Raw genomic sequence first — 24,946 nt, 5'->3', positions numbered from 1 at the left:
TATTATACCTCAATGATCCCAGTGGTACCATAGCTTCCTGTTACCTGCCAGCAGCCTTTCTTTATCTGTAGATTGTGGAAAGGAAAACAATATGGTAAGATAAAAATGGTCTAGGTATGAAATAGCACTTGATATTTACCCAGTATGAAATTCCAGACACATTCAATAAGAGGAAATGGGGAACTGTAGAGATTTGCTTCATGTTTTATGTATGTTATTGTCAAACTCTGAAATCTGTCTAATATTGAGATTGTGATTTACATCTTTTATTACATGCAGTAAATCTCTAGTTCATGATATTTGTTACAGTTTCATCCGAAGATATTTTTTATAGTTTAATTTCTTATGTTTTTTATTATTGCTGACACATTCAAGTAGAGTTTATGTTTCACATATTCCAGTGAACAGTGCTATCAGCAGGATTTGAGGTTTTCATGGTGAGTTCAAAGATGGTTGTCTTTTGGGTTGAAGTACTGTGTAGTCTGGTACACATTTAGTAATGTTTCAGAGGTCCTTGCTGCCTCCATCAGGATGGATGATGGATTGATGTTATCAGTAGCTCAAACTATATAGCATCAATGATTAATGGACAATGAAGTAGAAAGAATGTGGAAGGAAGCAGATGGCCTAATTCAAGGTACTGTTCCACCATTTTCTGGGAGGGATTGAGGAACACTACAAAAACCATCAGTTAGGATAAGTGGTCTCCAAGCTAAGATTTGAACATAGGACCTCCTAATCATTAAGCAAGAAAGCTAACCATTTGTCTGAGATTTTTATTTTACAGGAAATTTGTGGATATTTATATGTTTCAAGAGTGGTAAGTATTCCTCTATTAATTTTGTCTTTGGCCATTTTCTGTTATTTCTTTGTCACTGTATAATGACTATGTATCAGTATTATTTTGTATTGCTTATTGTAGTTTGTATTATTCTAAGATTTAGAGACTGCTGCAGGTTCCATTTTATTTTATACAGCATTGTTAAATTGAGTAACTAGAAGACCATTAAAATTATGCAGTGGTTTCCATGCATTCCTTTATGAGAAAATACCAGAGAGGTGAGGGCATAATATACAACCTGTAAATCATACATCAAGATAACATTATAATTAAAATGTGGGATTACCAACTGTGATATTAACGGATTATATCAGTTTTTGCAAGGGCAAGATTTGCATGAATTTTCACATCTATGCTCATGTCCTATTTTAAAAACTATCAATATAATTTAGTCATTACATGTCATACGGTCAAATTCTTTTGAAAGATGGCAATTCACGTGTTTCTAAGATTTTAATGTCCCGGACGATTTTTATTTTGGGTTGTACATGTGGCATGCCACTCTTGAACGTTTGTGTACCATGTGGTTATCATGGTGGATAAGAAATGTGTTGTGGGATTGCGTAAAGGTAAATATTAATACATTATATGTTCCATAAACAGATTGTACAGTAAAACATACTACAATTGCCCTCATTCAGGGGCGAAAGAAACATTTGCAAGCGAATTTTGGTTACAGATTGTCACAGTGCCCTATCTATCGTAAGTATGCTATATGTAATAAAAAAATAAGTAATACAAATATACATAGACTTATTGATAGGCCATTCGGCAAACTTGTATTATAGCGCTGGAGGCCTTGGTGGTGTTAAGTTTATTGCCAAGATTTATTTTATTCTATGTAAAGGTAAATCGTGTAATAAACAAAATTTAAGAACTCGGAAGTTTAACATAACCTAAACATCAACAACGAAACAAGATTCTAAGGAGAGTTTTCACTCACTCTATGGTGCATGATATTCTTTGAAAAAAGTATTGTGTACTCCGCTTGTCAAAGAATAGCCCTTTTTTATGAAACCCGAAGGTTCATCACCATCTTCACAAAAGTCAGCCACCAGACTCTATCCTGAGCTAGCTGCTGCATCTAGTTCACTCCAATGATTCCTCTCTAGTAGGTTTAATCACCCTAAGAATATCAGGTAAGGAATACAGGCCTTGTAGCTCATCATTATGCAATTTTCTCCATGATCTGTCTCCCACCCATCTAGGTTTCATTATCTTCCTCAACATACTGTTTTCAAAGACCCACAATCTATGTTCCTCCTTCAAAGTGAGAGACCAAGTTTTGCACCCATACAGCACAACTGGAAAAATTACACATGTATATTTTAATCTTTAGTTTTTTTATGTGAGATGGGATGACAAAAGATTTTGGACTTAATGATAACAAGCATTCCCTGAATTTAATCTACTCAAGGGAGAGTGTTACAAAAGAGCTATCTAAATTTTTTTAACTTCCTCAGGATGGATGAAATACAAGTGGTGGTTGTGGGTGCAGGGGCAGCAGGAGTGGCAGCAGCTGCTAGGTTAATGGAACGTGGAGTTAATGTTACTATTTTAGAAGCAGAGCAAAGGATGGGAGGCAGAATTCACACTGTTCTTTTTGGTAAGTTTTATATCATTTAGAGATGTTATTGTGTTTGCTAGTAATGTAAGAAGTATTAAGAGACTAGAACATATCCGCTTCTGACAAGATTTTAGGATGAACGCAAGGGACAGAGTGTGATTTTTCAAAAGTTTTAGCCAAGTCCAGAGGTTGGGGAGGGAATAAGAAAATATTGGAAATTGAATTTCTACATTGTTCAAGATAGCTGAACAGATTTGAGCTAAAACATAATACAGTTAATGAATAAAAGAAGAAGGAAATGCAAACTAAAAAAGGTTAATGACTGCATAGCTTACCATTTTTTAGTACTCCTTGTACACCAATTCCATTGGACATAAGCAGCTGAAGTGTGTTAACACTAAAGTGGTTATTGTGATAGCTTGGAATATTATGCACTCAATCCTACCCTTAAGTTGGTGGTATATTGTGTCTTTTATAATTATATATGCGCTCTCAAACAGCCAGTGTATAAGCTGGTGGTTATAGTGCCTGTGATGGGTTGATTGGAGCTGGCAAATGATTTTAATTTTTAGAAAATCTGGTATATGTCTTCAAAATGTATCCCTCCTGTGCTCTCTGAAGCAAACAGGCAAGTGAAGTGATGTTAATCTATGTCCACACGCTTATTCCATATGGCTTTTCTTACAAGTAATTAATATAGTTTGCTGTGTAAGTAACAGAATCTAGTTATTTAATCAATTAAAAGATTGCTTGGTGTCTTGAGAGACTGGTAAATATAACTGGCAATATAAATAATATCCAGTTAGAACCTTGCAGTTTATAAATGAATATTTTCTATCAGAAATATTTTGATCTTCCTGTTTTACAGAAAAATTATGTATCCACAGTTATGCTATTTATTGCTCCACCTAATAAATTATAATCTGTATCATGACACATAAAACACCATATATCACACTACAAGATTCAAAGCATATAATCTGAACTGCTACTACAGACATGAGATTCTCAGTGTCTACTGAAATATAACTTGAACTGTTGCTGCAAATGTATTGACACAGTCTTATTGTAAACTGTTTGATAACATTTCACCATGACTAAGCTATATTGACACTAGAACGTTAAACTTGAAATGCTACTATAGTATCTACAGCATAAGACTGTCAGTATTGTGGAACGTAACTTTCTACAGAAGCATTTCTGTGCCTGTTAATTCAAAAGTAGAAGTCCCTAATGCCATATTAGGAAAAATTATGAGAGCTCTCTGAGTCTCCTGCTATGCTTATTTGCACCTTCACAGTAAACCTAACCTAACCTAACCTAACTTGTAAGTTTATAAGTACTTTGAAATGCTTGCTTACAGAAGATGCTGTGTTGGATCTTGGAGCTCAGTGGGTTCATGGAGAAGTGGGCAATGTTGTATTTTACTTGGCAAACAAGTATGGACTTTTGACTGAAAGTAATACAAGAATATTAGAATCACCATATATTGATTGTACAGGAAAAATTGTTGACCAAGAGGTTGCAGATAAAATAATAAGAATTTTATCATTTATTCACAAGAATGGTGACTCTGTATTAAGAGACTTTGAAGGATCTCTTGGAGATTATTACAATGAATCGTAAGTTCACATGTCATATTACACTTTGATTATAAGGTTTGCTCATTGTTATTGATTTTTAGTTATAAATAATTACCAGTATAGACAGAGAAAACTGTTTGAAGAATTTTACTTATGTTGTGGTTGCCATATACAGGTAGTTTCTGAAATATACATCATGACTCTAAGGGCGTGTTCTGTGCACAAGAGCAACAAAAGAAGCCTGTGTAAACATGGATCTTTGATTCTGTTTGTTATGGAAGGAGAGCAAATGATGTTTAAACCCATCCAAAAGAAAAGAGTTTGCATATATTTTGTAATTTTCGTGAAACTGGTTGCAATAATTTTGTGAACATTGTTAATGTGTTACAATGTTGCTTTTTTTTCTGGGAGTAAAAATGCTCATATCACATATTTGTTCATCAGTTATGTTTCTGATTTCCCATCATGCCAAATTGTGCATTTCTCACCACAATACTTCTACAGTTATAATGTCACAGGAAAGCATAACTGTACTGTATGAAGTCATTGTATTTATATTTTTTAATTTAAAAAAATAGTTTTAACAGATTTTCATATTTTCCAAAAATCTGTCATTATGGAGTATATTGTAATTTTGATTGGGTTATGCTTATGTTGGTTCAACGTCAAAATTTCTTATGGCTGCATGTTGATTTCTATGAAGGTAGTGATTTAAAAGATACTAAATTTTGGCCATTTTTATTGGTGTGATTGACTTGATGAATTTTATGAAAACAGATGTTAGTAGATCATACACATTTTGTAGATTTCAGAAAAAGATGGAAGAAGAATTTTCTGGTAGTCATTCAACAATAGGTCAGTATTTCTTAGACTGGTTCCAAAAGTTTGAGAACAGTATTGATGGTTCTGATTCCTGGTTTGAAACATCTGGCCGTGGTCTGACAGAATACTGGGATTGCGAGGGTAATCTGCTATTGAGCTGGAAATCTGGAGGGTATCAGAAAGCCCTGGACCTTTTAATGGTAAGACCTTATTTGTGTAATGTTTTTTGTAATCCCTCTGTTTATGGTATTCCCTGTCAACCTGGCAAGAGTGACTGAATCCATATTAGTCACTATTTCAACTTGTGGAATGATGAATTGATTTTTATTTCAGAATAAATATCCAGGTGGGGAAGATGAAGTACATGTTGGTGGTAATGTAAAATACAATAAAGAAGTTACACATATTAAGTGGAATAATGTGCCAGCAAATAAAGTCCTAGTGGAGTGTTCTGATGGTTCGTCATATGCAGCAGACCATGTTATACTGACTGTAAGTCTTGGTGTGTTGAAGGAGAAAGCACACTCCATATTCTATCCAGCATTGCCACCAAAAAAGTTAAAAACAATTGAGGTGAGTTGACTAGCCAGCTGAATTAATTATTGCCAGTGAGGATAAGCAGCATTTGACTGAGTCCAGTTAATGGGTTTAAACACAAATTCCTTACTAAAGGATAAGTTCTATCGCTGTGCTGAAATATCTTTCTGAGTAGTGCAATGACTGTTTAACCCCATGGAACAAAGTCCTTCTTGATAAACTGCTCTGCTAGTCAAGTAATTCTCCCCTTTTATGGAACCTATATGTTCATTGCAATGTTCACAAAAAACCTGCCTCTGATCCCTATCCAGATCAGATGAATCCCATCTACATCCTCCATACTCACTCCACCTGTTCCTGTTCCAAGCGTTTTGCACTTTGGTATTCTCCAGCAGAGTAGTGCAGTGTGTTGTGTATGCAAGGGTGGATGCATATTTTCTGAAGAGTATAGCTTAAATATTTATGCCCACCCACACCAAGCAGACTTTTTATGTCATACTATCTGTAGTTGATAAAAGTAATATTCATCTATAATTAATATAATTGGTTTTATTTCTCTCCTTATAAATATCTACAATGATAGTAATAGTTTGTTATCCATCCAGAAGTAGGTCTGATATATCTGATTCTTAGTTCTTCTTCAAGAACTCCAGGCGTTATTATTAAAGATAAGTTTATGTCATCATTTTCATTCAGGGTTTGGGTATTGGGTGCGTGAACAAGATATATCTCAAGTTTCCATACCAGTGGTGGCCAGAACTACACTCTGGTTTTAACTTCCTTTGGACTGATGAAGAGGCACATACTTTCAAGCCTTCAGGAAATGTGGCTGAGGTGTGTATTATTTTTAGTCTTATAAATATGGAAAACAGAATTTTTAAACATATCAAAGGCTCATAACTTCTGTTTTCTTTACAAGTACGTCGTATTTTCCTTGTGGTTTAGCATTATACTTTATTTTAATACTGAACATTGTACCTGTGCAAACAATTGTGATTTGAAAAAGAAACTGAAAAAATACTTCACATACTTTTACAAATAGATCACTTATTTTGGCCTCTGTTTTTTGATGTTTCTTTAGTTGAGGTTGTCATTCAAGAGACTATAATCTGATTGGGATTATGAAGTGGAGTGGTTACGATGAAATTGAAGAGCATATAATTGAAATGTGAAATTTAAACAGCGTATTAGTGTCAGATTTATTAATTGGCACTGTTAATATTTTAGCGTATTAATATAAAAGTTCTAAATTCTAAAGCTCAGGAACCAGGTGTTTTTTGCTGCTGTGTTATTTATACAGTTCTGAAACTCTGCTCCTTGTGAAAGCTATTAGTGAGTGTGTGTTTCTTTGTTCCCTGATTTAACTTTTTTCTTCTTGCATTTATGTTTTTTTTACAATGGACATAAGTATAGGAACTAATTGACTGAGTTTATGGAACTCAGTAAAAGTCATGCTGTTTAATATCTTCCCATCTGGTTAACTTTAAACTCTGCCATTAACAATGCCAACATAGCATTGACTGAGGTGGGAATAATACTGGCACCTTTAACGCAGGGTTTTGAATTTTTGTATAGGGATATATTTTTTTATAGTAAGCACATTAAACTATTTTTTAAGAAAATGGTAAATAACATGATAACTATGCAAAATAGTTTGTTGTTTTGACCATAACTGAAGACTCATTGTAACCAAACTTGTTAAATGTGAATGGTGACATTATACACACATTTGCTAGTAGTATGAGCGATAATGAAAATTTAAAAGGTTTGTTTATCTGGAATCTTAAAATACACCCTACTATTGACATGTTATTTTAATATTTGTGTTGATTTGTCAGTATGTTCTAAAGCCAACCATTTCTTTGAATTATTAATTTTTCTGAATGTTGACAGGGTGTGGGAGGAAAGCAATGGCTTCAAGATGTATTTGGGTTTTATTCTGTGGACAACCAGCCTCTAGTATTATGTGGCTGGATAGTGGGACCTTCAGCACGCTACATGGAACAGTTGTCTGATGAACAAGTGATAGATGGCTGTGTTGAACTTCTGCAGAAGTTTGCTGGTAAAGGCTTTAATTTGACAGTACCTAAGCCTGAACGTATGGTGAGGTAAGGATCTTTGTGCTATTTATGTCTTTTCATATTTATATTTGATGAGTCTATGCTTTGGAAAGTTTTAAAACCAAGCTTGACTACCCTGTTTAGCAAATATTAGGGTGATGAAGTCAAGGAAGATGAGATAGATGGGGTATGTGGCATGCATAGATTAAAGGAAACGGTGGAACTCATCTGTATCTTAATTAAGCATCACTCCGTGAAAATGTGTGTCAGGATGGAAGTATCTTCTTCTTCTATGGCTCTCTGGTCTGTATTCGGTCCATGGCCTCCTCAATTCTCCTCTTCCATTCAGTCCTCTGTTAGGTCCATCTGTCCGAGGCTTTGATTGAGGATTCGAAACATCTTCCTTTTTACGGTGCAAGGTTGTTAGCCTTGCGACCAACCCCCAACCTGGAGGACCAGGGAACCTGTCTTAGTCTGACCTCTCCCCCTCGACCAATCTGGCTAGGGAGACCCGACCAGTAGCTATGCTACCGCCAGCATAGCTCTTGGGATCACTGAGGTACTCAAGCCCCACCACCATGACAAGGTCCAGGTACCATTAAGTGGGTGGAGGGGGTGTGTGGAAGTATAGTTGCAGGCATTCTTCACTTGGGTATAAAATGTGTATGGTACTTTTTATAGGAAACCTGAAAAGGAATATATTGATTAAAGTCATGATGCGTGTTTTATATTTGAACTGGTTAGATGTTTTGTAAAGTGGAATACTTTATTGTCAGTATGTGTTTGTATCAGGTCAGCCTGGTCATCAAACCCTCACTTCCGTGGCTCATACAGCTTCCGCAGCATGACTTCAGAGACTCTAGGAGCATTTGCATCACATCTGGCTGAACCTTTAACTAATAACAATAAGAAACCAGTATGTATCGTTGTATCTACTGTTATATGTTTGATAACTATATTAGAATATGTCATATTTTCCAAGGGTTCAACCTGGTAACACATGTTTTTGGGAAGAATAAGCATCAACTTTCCTGTATGACTGCATATACAGCTATCTGTTGGACAGGTACTACATCTAAGAAATCTGGAATTAGAATGTTAAACATTTTTATTTAACTTCCAGCTCATGTTATAGTTAGAGGATTCTTGTGATGCGGATTCCCTTTATCTTCAGTATGTAAATATTTTTGAAATATGCAAACACTTATCCCACACCAATGTGCATGAAGAAATCAAAGTGTTCTCTTATTTGTCCCTGGACCAGTAGTTTCTGATGCTCCCATCTGGTCATAAAAATTCTTGATAGACAAGGACAGCAATCAAGAGAGTTCTTCTGTTCTGACATTTTGGGTAGCAGAGGATCTGTATCTGTAGCAAGTTGCAAAGTCTTTTTGCGGATAGCAGTTTGTTTCCTCAAATTCAGTGGTAAACACATTTTTGGTAAATTATATGGAAAAAAAGTCAATTGGCCAAAAACTTTTGTTTAGATATGGCAAAGGCATTTTGTTTGAACAACTGTTTTGCAGTAAACTGATATGCACTTGAGATCTAATATTTTGAAATCTTTGAGGATGATGATGTTCTTCTTGGTTTTGGTGCTGTGTAGACATGTAGGTAGATGTCAACATTTCATAGAAGCATATTATCTCCATCTTCAGTCCCAACAATTGTTCAACATAACATTTCTGAATTATGTAGTCCTGTGATTCAGCATATGTCAATTAACCATTATCTTCTGAAGCATTGGTAACATAATTTAAATGCTGTATGTCATTAAGATTTCACCATTAGTAACCTGAGACATAACAATTTATTATAAACATTTCAACATTTTTGTATTATAACCTCATTCATGAAAAACTACTTCTTTATCTTATCAATCATTAGGTTTTGCTGTTTGCTGGTGAAGCAACACATGAACACTATTATTCTACTGTGCATGGTGCTGTGGAATCTGGATGGAGGGAAGCAGATAGGATCTTTGCATATTATGGGTAAGTGATATGGTAATTGCTATAACAAGCTGTGAATGTACTAGTGTTGCATATTCTCTTATTGGCTGTGAATGAGATTTGGTTATTCTTTATTAGGGTGGCCAGATCTCCTGGGATTGAAGAACAGTCTCATCTTTAGTTGACATACTATTCCTAGCAGTTGTGAATTTTAAATCTTTTTTCATTATGAATTAAATGGAAAGAATTACATTTTTAGGAGCATCAAAAATAACTTTGCAGTTAGTACTGCTGTACTATTCCCTCACCTTATGAGGGGAAGGTCATGTGACCACTGATAGATATGGCATACCAGATTTGGTTGCTGTTATCAACTTCAGTGTGAAGATGGCTGTGTTTTGAGATATTGCACTGTGTAGTCTGATACGAATGTACTGAAATTTCAGAGGCGCTTGCTGCCTTTGTCGTTGGGCAATATTGTCATGTATGTAATTTTTATGTTTTGATGTAGTACCACTTGGAATCTGGATATCTTGTCCTCTATTCTGCTTTTAAAATTAATCAGTCTATTTTATTTGTGTGCTACAAATGACAAAAGTGTACATTATTATTATTTAAATATTAGTTTGATATGCTGTGTCTGGTTTTGGTTTGCTGTTGTTATTCAAGATGTAAACAATTTCTTATTATTTTTTGTAGAGGCGTGCAATGGTTGTTTTATTTTTGTTTATCTGAGGAAAGTTATTTTTATGTTTATGTTGTTTAAACTTTAGTCTGATTGTGTGAATTTTATTCAGGTATTCAAAATCTTCTCTGTGATATGGGTGTGGTGTTTAGTGTAAATCCAGTGACTACCTTCATCTCAGGACCTACATGGATGAGCATTCCTTAAAAACTTAATTACACCTAAGATAAACATTGCATGAACCATAAAGGGCCATACTTCTTCCATCAACTGATCCTGCAAAGCAATATTATTTGAAGATTTCATCTTCTGCAATATTCTCCAAGACAGATATTGTTTTATATTTCTCATACACGTTTTGTAATGATGTGAAAGATTGTGTAATATTCTAAGTCAAAGAGATGGAGATTCTTCAATATTGTTTTATCTACAACTTTCAGTGTTGTAAGTATAATCTATTTTTTGTTGGCTCCAGTGAAAGTGACAATCTAAGATATCAGCCTATTTCAAAAATTTTTTGGAAGCATTTGTGTGACTGAATAGAGACTTAACAGTCAGGTTCTGATTTCTGGCATTTTGTATGTAGATTACTGGTCATCAAAAAGGTTGCATCTGTTTATCTTGAAAAGTATTTTGACTACCTTTCACTGTTACTGACAAATTTGTCCAGTAAAAGTATTACCAGCATTTCACATTTGGAACTTGGTAGTTAAATGAATAGTTTATAGATAAACAAATAAACAGTTACTTTTGCTGTGTAATACTTCACAGATGTAATTAAATCAATTTTGTTGAATCTATTCTGAATTCTGTCTTGTAAGTAATTTCAGAATTTGCTGTGTAGAGGATGCACACACATGTATTATATACATTTTGTGATTGATCTGTCATAATATATTTCCATGTTTAAAACATGACAGACATTCCATAGCATGGTATAGATAATTTTCAATTGAAAGACAGCAAGTCTATCATGGATAATGTAATTTAATGTTAAAGAGCATATATATAAAGTTTTGCTAATATCTTAAATCACTATGTGAACAGTATAAATTGAGAAACATTTTGAAGTAGTTTACTTCAAATTCAGGGCTGTGGCATTCTCTGATGACAAATATTTTCAGTTATTAACAATCCATTGCTCTTAATGAGAATAATATGTTTTATATTAATGTTGTTTTCAAGAATTTAGTGTTTTAAAAAGAGTAACTTTAAGGGTTAAAGTGTTTATGATTTTCCTCATTATGCCATATTTACAATAAAGTTACCTTGTTGTATAGTTGTTACATTTTATTAAGTTTGTGCCCTATCAGACAAAATGCATTTACTGTGTATAGTAATGGTTTGTGTGGTTCCTTGTTTATTTTATTTTATTGTAGCATTATTTAGACTGAAATTTCATTCTTTTAGGGTGCTTGGTAATATTAATTAAGTATATGAAGTTAAATATTTTCTGTAGTTTATGGTAGAAAAATTCTTTAATAAACATTCATATCACATGTTGTTCATAACTACTTTCCCTAATTAATTTTACTTATGTGTGTTCATGATTATATTTTATTATGAATATTATTGTTTTGGTTTTCTGGCGTGTAGGGATAATCCTCCTTTCAAGGAATAAAACTGGGTTATAGCAGAATCGGGAACTAGAATCTTGCAAGATCAATTGGGAGATTGTCTTTTCTTACATTACCTTATTTGTTTTATATACCTTACACAGTACTGTAACAATATTTTCCATTACTGTGTATATTGTTTTTCATTTAAACAATTCTTGAGTCAAATGTGTTTGAAAAATGAATATGTATTTTGATTTTTCAAACCTTTTAGTATGATTTGAGAAGGTTTGTTATTCAATGACAAAAAAAAAAAAATTGTCGAGTAGCTACAATACTGGAACCAATGTTTGATGGTGGAAAAGTATGCTAACTTGAAAATCAATTGGTACTGTTGGTAACTGATGTGTTGGAATATACATTTGAGAAAGAAAAGGGATCAAGTTTCTTTCAAAAGTTAATCCTCATATAATTATAAGTTTATCATAGAACATTTTGGTTCCTGCCATCTTGATTTTATTCTAGTAGAGTTCCTCTCATCCCATTTGTCACTAATATTCTTACAATAGTTTATACTTACAGAAAGAAGGATTTTGTGATGTGTTGCACAGGGTGTCTGACGGCTTCCTGATTGGAACATGGAGCTATTCTGTGTTTTCAAGAGATTCTCACATTGAATCCAGTGGCCTGTTTTTCAGACTGGGGATCTGATTGATTCTCCTCAGTCACATTAGGCAAATGCTGGCACATTACTGTGAACTGTTAATGACATCTCAGTTTCTTTACTATGTATTTCCTCATGATCATTCTGTCATCATTCTATCATATGAATTCAAATTGTGGTTGTGGTATGTATATGAATGAAGGGATGTCAGAACCCCTTGAGGATCCATTTATATGTGTAAGTAAAATTTAAATATATAATGTTAAATTGATAAAAGTTTGTCAAAAACATTACAAAAATATTGTAGATTTTTATTATCAGTAAAACTAACAGAGGTTTGTATGTGGAGTGGGTATTAACAGTTTCTAGTATGGTGTAGTGAGATCAAAACTTAAATTATTGATTGAAGGATTATCCAGTTATTAAGTTCATGTAAATAAATTTTGACTATATACCAATTATAGTCATAAGTTTCATAAACATGTTTTTGTAATGTGTTCATAACATTAGAGTTCTGGACTGTTTGCCACTACATAATCTTTGACCATTGAAAATGGCACCAGAAGTGCCAGTATTGTCTGGGCAAAATGACCTTTGCATTGGCAGGATGTTTGGTGGTGATGTCATCAAATGGGATTCTCCACATGGTTGCATGGATGTGTTGGTGATTTCCCATCCAGTCAAAAATGTTTGTAGGTCTTTATGTAAAATGCCTGTTGTCCATTTTTAACCAATGTTAGAATGTGTTGACAAAGTTTAATTAAATTCCTCAATATCCGATTGCATTAAAATCCATACATTGGTTCTAGAGTTGTTACGTGCAGACATACATATGAATATACAGACATGACAGAGCTAATGGACACAATTGCATCTTTTAGTTACCATTTTTAATAGTATATATAATGAAAGTGGCTGTCTTCTGGGTTGTAGTGCCATGAAGTCTGGTAGAAGTTTATCAACATTTCAGAGGTCCTTGCTGCATCAGTCATCAGTGTCAGGGAGACAACAAGAATCTTTGAAATGTTGGTAAACTTCTACCAGACTTCATGGCACTGCAACCCAGAAAATAGACATTTTCATACTCACTGCCATGAGAAGCTCAAATTCTGCTTAGTATATATAAACCTTTAAAAATGTATGTCTAAACTATTCCAGTTGCTGTATTCCCAAAACATCAGTTCTGGATTGCAGGAACTCCTGCCAAGTGGTTATTGTTGGCGCAGGCATTGCTGGTCTTGCAGCTGCCAAAACTTTGGTAGACAATGGACTTGGTGACATCATAATTCTAGAAGGTGAGCAAATTATTTTGACTTATTGAAATTTAATGTTGTTCCATCTAAGGAGTCTTTCCAGATTTTCCTTTATGGTAGCTGTAATGCTGAGTATTAAAGAAACATGACCAGTGAGTGCTAGAATTTGAGTTTCATTACTCAGTTTCATGGCGTGTTATAAGTGACATGAATGCATTGATAGTTTTCTGTAAGAAAAACACAGACTGCAGCTAAATCATATGATCTTAATGTTTATACAGCACAGGATCATCCAGGAGGACGAATTAGCTCCATGTTCCTTAATGGAGGCTGGATAGAAACTGGAGCACAGTGGATCCATGGTCAAAATAATGAGGTTTGGAAACTTGCACATAAGTATGACTTGCTCTCAACTGTTACATCATCCGAGGGAGAAGGTAAATGATTTATTGAAACGTTCTTCTTTTCAATTAAAAGTCTTATATAAGTAACAAATGTGAATTCAACTTGCACTATATTTATGCATACATAGGTCACCAACATATGTATGTCTCGTTTTTGTTTTGTGGAAGGAAAATAGTGAGATCTACATTGAATTTTTGTTGTTTTGTGTAAAATCACTTTTGTTTTCAGTCACTGTAGTTTGTGACAATTCACTGTATGGACAAAATTTCATGAAATAATGTATTCAAGAAGTAAGATGCATTTGTTTTGGTCATTTAAATTTTATTATTTAATGAACAAAGCTGTCCTGAATTTATATATATATGTGTATATATTCCTTTTTGATTTTGTTAAAATATTATATATTAGGCCTATCACTTCTTACAGCTTTGTTTATAGCCATAGGATGTATGTACAGACTAATGGGATACATACTTAGATAAGTGCACTGTAAAAGAGCACATATATAATATATTTCTTAATTAAGAGAAGCTTGAATTGTGTATGGTTCCATCTTTGTTTTCTGACAGAAACTTTTGAATAAAAGTACCTATACATTAAAAATGGGGTAAATATGTCATGTTAATTCATGTAACGCCGTAGAATACAGGTATAAAGCTTTCTTTGCTCAGTTACATAAAGCAGAATTATTCTTGCCTTTCATCTGTTCAAGACCTTCCCAGCCATTTGTGAAAATCCGAAGCTTCATTACTGTGTTCACAAGAGTGTAACATTAGAGCCTGTCCTGAGGCCAATGAAGCCAGACCACATCCTCACATCTATATCCCAAAGATTCGTTTAATATTGTCATCACATCTTTTTACGAAAAGACTATTGTGCATTTCTGATATGGAGCATTGATAGCTCACTCAACAAAAGAACTGTCTACAGTGGTCAGGGTTCATTTTCTGTAGAGGTACTACCACAGCAAAAATGATTTTTGGCCCACTCGTTTCATTCACTAGATAAAATGGATTCTTTCTTTAGGACTAGGGTGTGCAGGTTTCCAGTCATCTTCAGCCAGCTCCTTATTTACCATAGTTGGTGGCCAGCCACGTGACTAGCTTGAATTGGATGTTTAATTATTTACTTGTAGGTATATACATCAGAGAAGATGGAGTGGTTTTTGACCCAACACTTGTTGAAGAGGTTTACCGAGTGGTAACTGAAATATTACAAGAATGTGAACAGTATGCAGATGGTTATTGTGATATGGAAGCAATACCCAAATCTATTGGTCATCATCTTAAGCAGAAGTTTGAACAGTATCTAGATAGTTGTCATGGCGATTCAAAGGAGCAACGATGCATGAAGGTGGAACTGTATGATTGGCATCTGAGGTAATTGTTACTTTAATACAACATGTTGAAGATAGAAGAAGCAGAATTTACAATTCATACTTAATTATAATTGTGAGAGAAATATGATTGGTGCTTTGACATCAATTTTTTGTTTCAAGGAAGCTCTGTAAGGGAAATGAAGAGAAACAACTTAATATTTTAAATACATATTTAGCTTTGAGGGTAACATTAAAAATAATATAATACATATTCAGAGATTAATGTTTAGGTTTTGGTATTTTGCTGAATATTGATTCAATACACAGATGATGGATGCATTTTCTCATAACAGTCAAGGGGCTAAATCCATAAGTGAATTTTCAGAATTGTTTAGTTCTGCCTTTTGTATAGAAAAACTTTGAAATAGTTGGAATAAAATTCATGAGAGTGATATTCTTGCTTCTCCTCTTTACATGAAAGTGTCATGTTTTAGGTCTCCAGAACATGGTAATTCTAAAAACCGTTTAGAATGAGGAAACTCAAACTTCCATGAGTAAACAAAATAACGTTTTGTTAATCTGCTTCTTCCATCCATGGCAAGAAATTTTTTCAACATTCAGGATGGTTCATAAACATTATAGTTTAACTTACATGAATTTTAGATTTCAGGTGATTGACAACTCATGCACGATACTAGATAAGCTTTCTGCCAAAGCTTGGGGGAACTATTTGTTCAGTGGTGGGAATGATTATGTAAACTTCAAGAAGGGCTATAGCTCTCTGATCAGGGCCATAGTAGAGGAACTCCCAACTGGAACCCTGTTTCTAAACAGTCCTGTAACTAAGGTGAAGTGGCAGCAGAACGTTAGTTTGCAGGTACCGGATGACACAGTTTTGGAAGAAGCTTGTAAGAAACTGAGGGGACATGACGTGAAAAATCCTTTTGGCACTGATATGTATAGAGATACAGTGCCCCGGTCTTCTCATAATGGCATTGACTCAAAGGTTATGAAAAATATAGGGAAATCTCCTGTGACAGTTTTGTGCAACAGTGGAGCAATGTATACTGCTGGACATGTCATTGTGACTTGTTCTCTTGGCTGCTTGAAGGATAGCTGCAAGACGATGTTTGAACCTGAACTGCCTCGTTCTATGATCCAGGTAAATGAGAGTGTTCTAATATGAAGGAAAGTAAAATACTTTAGGCAGTCATTGTTTAACTTACATGTAGTATTGGTAACATAAGAAAAATATTAATGCATAAAATAATACTTATGAATTTTACCTCATTTATACTTTGCTAATTTATACAATAAATTTGTGTCCCAATAATCACAGCAGACTGCTGTAGCTGTGTATAATAATTGGTAATATGTCATTTTGTCAGGCTATTGAAGATATGGGGTTTGCTGCAATAAACAAGATCTTTCTTGATTTCAAAGAGCCCTGGTGGAGTCCTGACATCAAAGGCTTTCAGTTGATTTGGTCCAAGGATAATAGTGTTATACCAACATATAAAGAGGTCAGTATGAAACTGGAAGTAAGTGATATCTTGTATTGCCTTGTTGCCTTTACAGTGAAACTATGAAAGTAAAATATAAAATGTTTCTTCAAATTATGGGCAAGAAACTGAGTGGTACAAAAGGGTTTGTAAATTCAGTAATATTTTCAAGTGTAAGAAGATATATGTGTATTTTTAGCGCTCATCTTGGACTCAAGACCTTACTGGTTTTGATGTTGTTTGTGGACAAGAAGGTGTTCTTCTGGGCTGGGTTGGAGGAAAGGGAGCTGAGTTGGTTGAAGACTTGGCAGAGGAAGAGATTGGGCAACACTGTACAGATTTGTTGAGAAAGTTCACACTGAATGAATATATTCCTCTTCCCCGTCGAGTGATAAGGTAGGATAGCGGTAATCCTGTGTTAATTAATACTTTTGATGCATTTGTCAAAGTGGTCCTTTATTTATTTGCAGTTTAATTAACATCACTTTCAGTGGCTCAGACTATATAATGTCAAATGGTGATAATGATTAGTGAATAATGAATGGCAGTGGAAATGGAAGGAGGTAGTTATGGCTTAATTTAAGGTATCTGAACATTTTTATGGAGGGACTAAAGAAAACAATGCAGAACTTCAGGATCTTCAAGTAAACTAATGCAGACAGTAATAGACATGCTTATTTAGGTGGTGCATATTTGTGATACCTGGTAATTAGATCTGATTTGTTGGGAGGTATGACTTTATTAAAAGTCTGGCTGCCCAGTAAGATGTGGGATGTTCTTAACACAATTTCTTACTCTATTCTAGGAGTCAGTGGCACAAGAATCCGTACATTCGTGGAGGATACAGCAACTCAACAAGTCTGTGTGATGTTTCCAGCAGAGGGCCATCAGACCTGGCAACACCTGTGTGGGCTGATGTGTGCTGTGGGGATGTACCCACTGAATGTAGGGTATGTGTAGTATTGCTACATTTAGAATAGAATCATTTCAGTATATAATGCTACAGACTGATTGAAAGGTCATGCAACCCATATTAAAATATTTATTAATGGTTGCAATTCAATACAGTTTGACTATACAAGATCCCACACAGGTCATGCCATTTCATAGTCTTTTTGCACCAATCCATCACTTGTCTTTCAACAGTTTAAATGCAAGAATGTATTTTTCACAGGTACAATGAGTGTTCATTATCAAACACTACTTGTCATCCTGTTCTTACTTAACTTGCTAGAATGAGCTTAGGGATACTTTTTCCAGTTCTCCTGTGCCAAACAAATTAACAATATTTTGTATAGTGAACCATTTCTTTGGCAAAGGAAATGTGCAGGACATAAACCATTCCTGTCGGCCTTTGGTGTTAAGTGATGATAGTTTGGACAGTATCCAACATACTTCCTTATGTTCCACAGAAATTACTGAGAAAGCACTTTCTTCAGAGTGGATTTTCCCTCAGAAGTTTACATAAGGCTACAAAGAATTTAAAACTTCATCCATGTCATGCACAAACTCTTCACTGGGTACCATGAAACACGAGGAAAAGAGTGAATGTAAATGACGTGTCCTGTCTATTTTTATCCTTCTTGATTTGATTACCTTGTTAATATATCTTTAGATGTACAAAATATGAAGCACTTGATCATGTAATTTTCTGCAGAACCTTGTTACATGCAAATATTCCTCATGAAACTGTAAAGAAAATCTATGCATGGATAATTGGAAACTGAATAATCTACACTCGCAGATAATTAAGAATTTACTGTACACCAAAAAAATGTGTTTATTTATTCTTGTCATATTTCTGACTTGCATGTTAGAATTAACTTGTACAATTTGCATTAACTTGGAACAAATGTTAATCAGTTAACTGCTGATTTTTGTTTTCAGTATCCCGTAGTTTTGCTAGCGGGGGAAGCGACCCACGAGCATTACTTTTCCACAACACATGGTGCATATGACACAGGCCAGGCACAGGCTAAGGTGATTTTAGACTATCTCAAAGGTTAGAGACCTTTTTCCTTATAAAAGACAAACTAATTAATTCATAGATTCTTTTATGATCACTTATGCCAGTGAATTAACAAACTTCCATTTCCCAGTTGTAATTCTGTCCTCAGGAAGTAACCAATTGCACAAAAGAAGTTTGGATTACTCCTTAGAATCTTATCTCATATGAGAAGTTTGTTCTTTCCATGACATGTAAAACTGTTTGGGCTTTGTCCATTGCATAAATTATAAACTATAATGTTTTAGAAACTGGAGTGTGCTTCTGTCTTCAGGTATGAAAGCGGGGAAGAGGACAAAGCTATCAGTTGGGCCCTCTTCTCTAAACTAGCCTCAGAACTGGACCAGTTCAGGTATCCAAAGTATTACAAGTTATCATGTGCCAATGGTTCAAATTTTGGGTTGGCAATGGGATGTTGCTCCATGTGATCTCATAGAAACGAACAACTTACTGCCGCCATCATCAGGGCAATGAGTCTGTTGCTCTGAAGTTGGAGGCAGTAAGCACCTCTGAAACAACAGGTTCTATGGATTGCATGGCTCAACATTCCTGAAGACAGTCATCTTCATACTCACCAATATGAGAATATTATCTTGCCACTCTTTGTTAAATTTTAAAATATACTTTTTCTTGTGCGACAGCATTTTTTTATACTTAATTTTATATATATTTATATACTGTAAAGTCTGCCAATGCAAGAACTAAATCATGTATGTATTCCTGGAACTACAGAGTGTTTTGTTCTGGTGTAACTTTGTGCTGCTTTTATAACTGTATAAGAGACTCTCATTATACTAGTTTTCACTGTCCATGTTTTATTTTGGTATCATGAGAGGTGTCAATATTCTCTCCATTACCAATTTTTAAAGCTTCTTACCTTTTGTTGAAATGAGCCGGGATAGCTCAGTCAGTATAGTGACTAGCTACGGGCTGGATGGCCGGGGTTCGATCCACGATGGGGGCAGAGGATTTTTCCTCTAGCCTCTGCGTCCAGACCAGCTCTGGGGCCCACCCAGCATCCTCTACAATGGGTACCGGGGGTAAAGCCGGCCGGGGCGTGATGCCGACCACTCACCCCAAGCGCCTTTATGGCACGTAGCGGGACAAACTTTACTTTCCTTTTACCTTTTGTTGAACCTTCTCTAGGTTTATCAGGGAATGTGATGCAGGTGATAAGCTTAGCATCAGAGAATTCTGGCACAAGCTTAACATCAAAACAGTGATTGTTTTGTGTCCCATTTTACATGTTTTGAACAAACATAGTGATTTGCAGGAATGTGACCTCCATGTATAATGAGAGACAACTGTATGTATTTTTAAGTAAAGGAAAACACTGTGTATAAATAGTGTAATTAATGATGTAAGCGAGTGATTTTAAAAGAACTGCCAAAAATACTTTTTATATTCTGGGTTTAATGAGGATAGTTCTATTGTTATTATTGACGCTGAATGTCATTATATACGCTGTGTGTGTAGGTATATGTGTACGTTCATGCGTGTATGTATTATGTTCATGTGAACTGAGCTGATTTTTATCCCTCATGTTATTTAACATTATTTTCTTGTATTGTTTTGTAAATTATGATACTGTTAAACTTTAAAAAAGTGTGTTGTGTAGTCATTATTGTGGATGCCTTGTCCTGTGTTGCATAATAAATAATGTTTTATTTCACTGAATGTGCAGGGCAGAAACGACAACAAATTAAGGTAACAAGTAATAGAAAAGAAACAAGTGAAGTGTCTGTTCTTGTGAAGTGCATCCGTGTTTGTTTTCGTGTTCTGTCAAACATTTAAGCGACCCATATTTCACTAAGGCTTTTTTGATCTTTGTGATTATATTTGTTGCTGTGTTGATACATTATGGCAACCGAGTTTGCTGTAAGTGAGATTTCAGGTTCCAACTGCAATGTCTATGAAGATGACTTTTCTGGGTGGTTGTGCCATGCAGTCTAGTAGAAGTTTTTTGCCATTTCAGAGGTGCCTACTGCTTTCATCATGAGGGTGATTACTCATCTGATGATGGTGGGTGATGAGTAGTTGCCGTGATGATGGAGTTGGTAAACATTTTTGATCCATTATAAAATTATTAAAAAATACCAATGTCAAATATGATAAAATATGAGTTAATGCCACTTAAACTTTGTGAAGTTGCTGGTTGAGAAATGTTGCTTTAGACAGCATGCTACTGACAATTTCACACAGAACATTGCTTGCAATACAGTGATGATATGGCAGATTTTGCATGATGGGGGCATGACACACTGGAGATGATCCCTTTAGTGATATAGAGTGCTTCAGTGGAGGACATGATTTAAGGAATATTATAGGATGATGTGATAGTTGTGAACTGGTGGTAGATTTTGTGAGAGGTGTAATATAAAGATTTCTGTCTTCTGGGCTGTTGCGCCGTGTAGTACGGTAATGTCCACCAACGTTTCAGAGGTCATACTGCCTCTGTCATCAGGGCGTGAAAACCTCAAATCCTACAGTTGTAATACACTTAACTGGAGAAAAAGTGAGTATGGAAGGAATAATTTTGTGTTGAGGTTAGGTTAGTTTAATTGATTTCAAATTTTCTCATAAAATGAATGGGCATAGAAAAATAGCAGAAATGCATTTGGTTAAGTTCACCCAGTGCATAAGCTGACAAAGCGCTGCAATAAATAACCCACGAAACTGCAGTTCTCGGTTCGCGAATTGGCGACAGACGACACAGGATGACTGTCCGTTGTCATCATTTCAACTTCAGCGTTTGAAGTCATATTTGAATAAATTTACTGCAATTCATGTCTTAAGCTAAACGTGTCGCCAAGTCATCGTTCGCAGGCTTCAAAATCCTGTATGAAAGCACCCTACATCTTCGATGACGCGACTCTGTCGTATTCCTTGATGTGTCGATCTATCGTTTTAATGACATCAATAAATGAAAATCTGTTTCCGTTCGCAGTACGTGCATGTGTGTGTGTGGCTGTGGCCAAGCTACGTTTCAGTTTCATGAAGTGGTGCTAGTTAAATATAGGGGAGACTGCATTGTTTTCGAGGACGAAGATTCCGAACTTTGTGATACTCCTGGAACTTAAAGGTAGGATCTAATAAACATTTAGCTATACTTTAAATGTCGTGTATAATGACAACGGATTTTTAACTCAATTAGATTTATCGGTAAAGGCGTCAACATAAATATACAGCCTGTAGCCGCCATGTTCCTCCGAAGCAAGTAAACACTTTATTCATGCTGCCAGACCGGAACACGGTAAAGCAGTGTGGAGGGATTGACTTTAAACGACTTAAAAATGCACTATAAATATTACGCTATACGTACGTTAGGTTAAATTACAGTAGCCACAGTCAATTCCCAAGTACATATATGTATTTAGGTATACAATTACATATTTATTTATCCACTGGTAAGTTCATACAACAGACAACATAAAGAATGTGCTCATTATCATCATCATCATAATATTTGTGAATTGAAACTAGCTACATTAACAAAGTGGTAACGTAACCATAAGGGTCAACACAGCTTATATTAGTCTCGCCACTGGACACGTTTATGAGCCAGTTCAATCCGTATCATACAATATACTTCCTTGATCAACTTTAATAATATTATCCCATTCCTTTGGTCTTTCAAGTGACCATTTTTAAAAGGAGTACCCAAAAAATATTCTGTATACATTCCAGGGATCTCCCACCCTCAAAGCTCTGTGTGTGTGAATGAGGAAATTGAAATCAAACACCTAGAATTTTCGGATATATACATATATAAATAAAGTGGGAAGAGGCAATTTATTTGGATAGACCAACAAAGTTTTGTAAAGTGTGGCTCTTTAGTTAAATCAAACCAAACTCGTGCAAATGACCACATCGCTCCATGTAGTGTTTTCCTGTTGGAACTAGTCTCAAAAGAATACGTGGCATGATATTTGCACGAGAGCGAATCTGTTCTTTTCTGTCGCAATGCTACGTAACGGAGCGATTGGCTGGTAGCCTATAATACCGACGCCTGCGTACAAATTGAAGTGAGATTGCGTCCCTATTACAAATAACACAGACGCTAGTAGGGAACGCACGAGAGTAGTCTTGTTTGAACGAAGGAAATTCTGCCTCCGCGTATTACGATTCGCGCGTAGAACTTCCCACTTACTGAATTAGAATTAATGCTTTGTATCGTCGGAAATATTTGTACTTAAACAATGAATGTCTGCTAAATTTGCGTTATGAACAAACTGCTTTTTCGAATGAATTTGTTCTGATTGTATAATTACTTGTTGGAATACTGTTGAAATTTTCATTGTAATTGTAGAATCTGTCCACAATGCGTCTCAAAGATGCGAACCCAATTCCTGACAAGGTGCTGAATGTAATTGCACAACTTTTTTTGGGTTCCAAAAATGATACAGGAATGGATTTTAGTAAACCACATCTTCGACCGTCCGTAGCTCGCGTCTTCCCTCTGTTTGTGTTTCTGTATACGTTGGTTGTGATAGTGGGCACTGCATCCAATCTTGCGGTGATATGGACTGTCATCAAGCACAGATTATACCGAAACCCAACATTCGGCTACATTATCAACTTGGCCATCGCAGATATCGTCAAATGCGTCCTTGTGTTACCTATATCACTCACCATTTTACTGGTCCAGAATTGGATCTTCGGGAGTTTCCTCTGCTACTTCTTGCCCATGTTACAGGTAGGCAACATCAGAATACTTAATAGGCCTACGTGTTGATTCATAAATCAGCTGTCGGCATACTGTTAACTCATACTAGACCGTATGTAATAGTTACGTATGTTTTATTGATTGCACGATTATGATTATTTTCTCATCTACATAGATTACAGCGACTAATGATTACGTGATTTTTAATCATTAATGAGAAACAAAGTGGAAGACAACGGTCTTGGCCTGTTATAAATATAAAATTTCCTTCATTTGGTCATCCTAATAATATTTGGTGAAGCTTAGCATGTTACAGAATTCCTCCAAATTTAGTTTTCTTCACATTTTTGTCATTTCATCCTTCTCGCAAGCATCTTGTTCTCAGCCATCCTTAATTTATGTTCTTTCCTGAAAGTGAGAGACCACGTTTCACACGCGTACGAAACAAGAAGTAAAATAATAGTTCTGTATGTTTTAGTCTTTACGTTTCTAGGTAGCAGACTGGAAGACAATTCTGAACTGCATGGCAGCAAGCATTTCACGAATTTAATCTGCTTTAAATGCAAATTTTATCTGTTACCACCATTTCCGCATATTTGCCACATTTCTAAAGAAAATATTAACTATCCACCGTTAAGAAATAAAATTAGTGTGTCCTAGCACGCAGATTGAGAGTGCAGGGATGGTTGTGGTGTGGGAGCACGTGGCCTTGAGCATTCTACTACTATTTATGTGTAACATCAGCTTTCGCTCGAGTTGTGAAGCACTTGTGGGCGGTAAACATTCCGGTGTGTTGATATTATATAACGATTGAGACCAATATTTTATGTTCATTTATTTGGCGACATGTTTCGATATAATTATACAACCCTCAGGCCAACTTTTTGCATGTTATGCCAACTGTAGGGTCAAAATATAATCAAATGAGCTAAGGTTAAAAATTGGTGTTACAAAGTGAAATAGTAAAATGATGTTGAAAGTGGCTAAAGTTTAAAATAAAATCATGGTTAAATGTAACACAGGTTAAATCAAAGCCAAACAGATCCACCCGTTACATACAATGTTTACGATCATGTGAAAGGTTGCGTGTAACATAAACAACATGGGTTGAGTACGTGTGTGTGTGTATATATATATATATATATATATATGCCTCACACGGAACGATGACGACTGGATCGTGAAGACTGATGTAAAGTTGTTGAAATGTCGCCAAATAAAGAAACATAATAGTTTTGGGACATAAAGTATGTTGAAGATTTTAATTACTACACAAAAATATTCCTGTTTATCTGCTGCTTTGTGTAATGAATAATGCTGTGTGTGGCTCTATATAGTCCTTCATTTCTGCCTGTTAAGTTTTGATGGAAATCCCAGCTTTCATAAAACTCGGTAGAAATTTAAAGCCATTAGAAATGAAACATGTGGGACGTCTCTGGTTCAAATCTCAACCAGAGACCGGCTATATCGACTTAGATTTTTCGTGTTTCTTTTTAGGCTGTCAAGGCACGATTCTTTACTTCTACGTTA

At 35.3% G+C, this 24,946-nt stretch overlaps 2 protein-coding genes across 7 annotated transcripts in view; both read left to right on the top strand.

The window, feature by feature from the left end:
- The first annotated feature begins 28 nt into the window (after positions 1-28).
- On the top strand, positions 29-20,358 carry LOC110829497 (uncharacterized). Of its 5 annotated transcripts, XM_022063229.2 has the most exons (19): positions 29-94; positions 509-637; positions 2,305-2,447; positions 3,772-4,030; positions 4,797-5,013; positions 5,147-5,386; positions 6,047-6,184; positions 7,244-7,458; positions 8,203-8,326; positions 9,298-9,404; positions 13,426-13,562; positions 13,802-13,957; positions 15,061-15,304; positions 15,907-16,405; positions 16,632-16,766; positions 16,945-17,141; positions 17,551-17,695; positions 18,633-18,747; positions 19,025-20,358. In XM_022063229.2, the coding sequence occupies exons 3-19, from the start codon at positions 2,306-2,308 to the stop codon at positions 19,078-19,080; spliced, it is 3,126 nt and encodes a 1,041-aa protein (XP_021918921.2). In that variant the 5' UTR covers positions 29-94; positions 509-637; position 2,305; the 3' UTR covers positions 19,081-20,358. The 5 variants fall into 5 exon arrangements, with proteins under 5 accessions (XP_021918921.2, XP_021918920.2, XP_021918923.2 ...); XM_022063228.2 differs by lacking the exons at positions 29-94; positions 509-637 and adding an exon at positions 1,257-1,410; XM_022063231.2 differs by lacking the exons at positions 29-94; positions 509-637 and adding an exon at positions 1,258-1,410 and having other exon boundaries at positions 18,633-18,725.
- Positions 20,359-21,661: 1,303 nt separating this feature from the next.
- LOC110829500 (prolactin-releasing peptide receptor) overlaps positions 21,662-24,946 on the top strand; it is an 85,576-nt gene continuing 82,291 nt past the window's right edge. Inside the window, exon 1 of one of the 2 annotated variants that reach the window (XM_087344980.1) lies at positions 21,662-21,832. Coding sequence is in view for 1 of the 2 variants with exons in the window: in XM_022063234.2 (XP_021918926.1) it covers positions 23,072-23,446 (375 nt within the window). In the remaining variant the exon portion in view is untranslated. Of the gene's footprint in view, positions 21,833-22,811; positions 23,447-24,946 lie in introns of those variants that run through there. The other variant, XM_022063234.2, reaches the window with a different exon arrangement.

The sequence above is a fragment of the Zootermopsis nevadensis genome, unplaced genomic scaffold, assembly GCF_977971745.1.
Source record: "Zootermopsis nevadensis isolate Lab colony 2312 unplaced genomic scaffold, Znev_1.0 Znev_ptg000008l, whole genome shotgun sequence".
NCBI classification, from domain to species: domain Eukaryota; kingdom Metazoa; phylum Arthropoda; class Insecta; order Blattodea; family Termopsidae; genus Zootermopsis; species Zootermopsis nevadensis.
The sequence above is the reverse complement of the archived record's forward strand: the minus strand, read 5'-3'. Positions and strand labels throughout refer to the sequence as shown.